Source organism: Formica exsecta, unplaced genomic scaffold, assembly GCF_003651465.1.
Source record: "Formica exsecta isolate Colony F162 unplaced genomic scaffold, ASM365146v1 scaffold172, whole genome shotgun sequence".
Lineage (NCBI taxonomy): Eukaryota > Metazoa > Arthropoda > Insecta > Hymenoptera > Formicidae > Formica > Formica exsecta.
Genome location: NW_021849037.1, coordinates 12,330 through 15,368, shown reverse-complemented (window position 1 = coordinate 15,368; position 3,039 = coordinate 12,330). Strand labels below are relative to the sequence as shown.

The window sequence follows — 3,039 nt, the reverse complement described above, 5'->3', positions numbered from 1 at the left end:
AGCGTCTTTGGGGTCTTCATTAACAATGGGTTTGTTCTTGATACAACGAGCTCGGGCGGCATAGCGCAAAGTACTGAGGGTCTCTTCAGCATCAATGTCGCTTGGGCTCACGCAGGCGATCATTAGAGTTCTGGCATTTCCACCCAGACTATCTCGCAGCAGTCTTGTCAGTTTACTATCCCTGAAGAACATTTTATTTTTTATCCGTAATATTTTCCATTATGTTTTTATCTACTACAACAATAAATAATAAATCAATGAAATTTGTGGATAAATTGTGTATATAATATAGAATATTATATACTTAATATTATTATTTTTGGGCTAATATAAAAAAAAAATAATTTAAAAATAGTAAAATATGTGACAAAAAACAAGTTATAATTGGCGATCTTTTTTATAGATTTTTCTATATTATGTGATAATTTTTAAATTTTATAAGCCAATTTAAGAAAAATGTTTTAATAAAATGAACCATTTAGTATTGTTTATCGTTAACATCTTTCATGTAGAAATATTGCAAAAAATTATTTTATTATAATATTTTATTATTAAAATTATATAAAAATTGAATTTTGCAATATTTCCGAAATATTAATGTCATGTTGCTACAAGTGTGCTGGTACTTTGTGGCTCTATATTTCTGCAATGTCTTTGTAATGTTGCATTGCAATTTGCAACATTGCAATGTTGCTGCAATATAATTGCAATGATCTGTGCTGTATGGGTACTGTTTTAATATCTCATTATTGTGTTTGTAGTATTAAACATATATTTGTAAGCTTGCGAGATTTTGCTTTTTCTACATAGTGACCCAGACAGCACAAAATGTCCTCAGGTTCATCCTGAATATGTCCAGGATGGTTCAGGATATTTGTAGGATGTTTTAAGATATTATTATAAATATATTTTATGAAAATTTAATATGCATACATGATTACTTTCGGTTATGTAGGCTATTTAATATAATTTAGAAATTTTAAGTATTGTAATAAGTATTAATGTCCTATAAATGTCCCCTGGATAACCCCTGGATGTCTGTAGGATATCTGCCCTGTCTATTATATTGGATGTCCTTTGGATTTCCAGAGGATATATACATGTGCAATTAATTGTTAACATTAATTTCGTTTAATATTAATAATTGAATTTGATGCGCACATTTTCATATATTCAAAATTATTATTTATTTAATATTTCATGAGAAATGTTACTATGCGCAACATTCCAAAAACTTTACAAAAAATAGTATTCAACCGCTAGTTCGTTTGTTTACCGCTATGCGACGCGCGGGCAATGCGTTCATCTCGTATTTGAGATTTGGTCATGAGAATTATATAAAGCTTGCAAAGAGCAACTAACAGGAAATTAAAAATATAATTATTTTTTATCAGTTCAATTTCTGATGCAATCTTAACATAGGGAATTCAGATATTGGATTGTTTTGAAATTATTACACGACTCAAACCCGGAAGCCAAACCTAAACTATTCATGTACAGCACGAAAACCTCAAATATTAAAGAACGTGAACTATTTTTAGTATTAGATTTTTAGTATTGGCAGTAAATAATAGAACGCAATCTTAATTTATATTTAAATTTTAGAATTTGTTTCTTTTAACGTATGAAAAATATCCCTAACATATCCTATAGAAATCCTTAAGATGTTCCACAGGATCTCCCTGGATTCTCCAGAGGCTAGTGTACGGCTATCATTTACTCTTCCTCAGGACATCCAGAGGAGATCCGAGGATTAAAATAGGATATCCTCAGGATATCCTACATGTATGTCCTGGATGCCCTTTGGACGTCCTAAGAACATCCTTGTGCTGTCTGGGTTTTTATAGATTTTTCTATATTATGTGTGATAATTTTTAAATTTTGTATCATTTTAATATTGATATTTGACATTTTCACATTATACGTTAAAAAAATGATTGAATCCTTAAAAAGATTAATATAAAGATTTATACACAAGAAGAAATAATCTTGTTTTATACCTATAAGGAACATGTCTTCCATTTCCGGCAGCTAATGCACTAATGACATTCCCCAATGCCGACAAGCTCAGATTGATACTGGCAGCTTCTTTCAAACGATCACCTGTAGCTCCGGTCCTAGCTTGTCTCTCAGATCCTGCAAGATCGACTAGATGCAGTCGTCCCCTTCTGATAGCATTGCCGTGTTTATCATCGTCATTAATTGCGATTGCTTCGAGTGACAGAGTTAAAACAGCGTGACTTCTTGAACTGGCAGCGTTCATTTTCGTCGCGGCTGCTGCTCTTCTTTGATCGCCTTGCCGGACCAACGCGGTGCATTCGGCCGCGTCTTTGACGGTAACCTCGCGCAGACCGCCTGCGACATAAGTACCTTTTGTAAGATCCTCTTTCAGAGTCAAAGTCTCCCCGGTATTGTCTTGTAACAAATCTCGCAATCGTTCATTGTAGATCTCAAGATAGCTCAGCAACGCTAAGTATCTAAACAAAAAAAATATATGTGTATATAATTAGAACTTTTAAAAAATATAATAAATGTAACTTTTAAAAATATTTTATTAAATTTTAATTGTGTGTGTGTGAATTTATTTTAAGGGGGCATACCCGTTTGAAACCTCGAAAAATGAGTACATTTTTTTTATATTTTTTTGCTGCGCAACAACTTGATAAAAATTTTTAATTTTTTACAATATTATTAATTACCTAAATAAAAATGTACAGCCTAAAAATTTTTTTTTTTTTTAAGTTATGCGAATATTTGCAGATTTATATTTTCATGCACGATGTGCATAAAAACTCGGTCTACGTTCGACGGATTAATTTCAAATTTTGCATGCGGGTTCCTAATAAGATTCCGCATCTGCTAACGTAGTCTTTTTTAATCCGATTTCCCATTCTTTTGTTATAAACAAAAAAAAGATGGATTTTCTTTTTGAAAAAACGAATCTTTAGATAACAAATAGCTATTAATATGTAATAATAAAAAAAACTTGTATTTTTGATTTCAGATATGATAAACGAACGTTTTCATGCACACCGTCCA

At 31.5% G+C, this 3,039-nt stretch overlaps 1 protein-coding gene across 1 annotated transcript in view; it reads right to left on the bottom strand.

The window, feature by feature from the left end:
• Positions 1-3,039, bottom strand: part of LOC115233356 (osmotic avoidance abnormal protein 3-like) — a 21,096-nt gene that overhangs the window by 5,935 nt on the left and 12,122 nt on the right. The window contains exons 2-3 of the mRNA XM_029803720.1: positions 2,001-2,477; positions 3-181 (exon numbers count right to left, since the gene is read on the bottom strand). Coding sequence (XP_029659580.1) covers positions 3-181; positions 2,001-2,477 — 656 coding nt within the window. The remainder of the gene's footprint in view (positions 1-2; positions 182-2,000; positions 2,478-3,039) is intronic.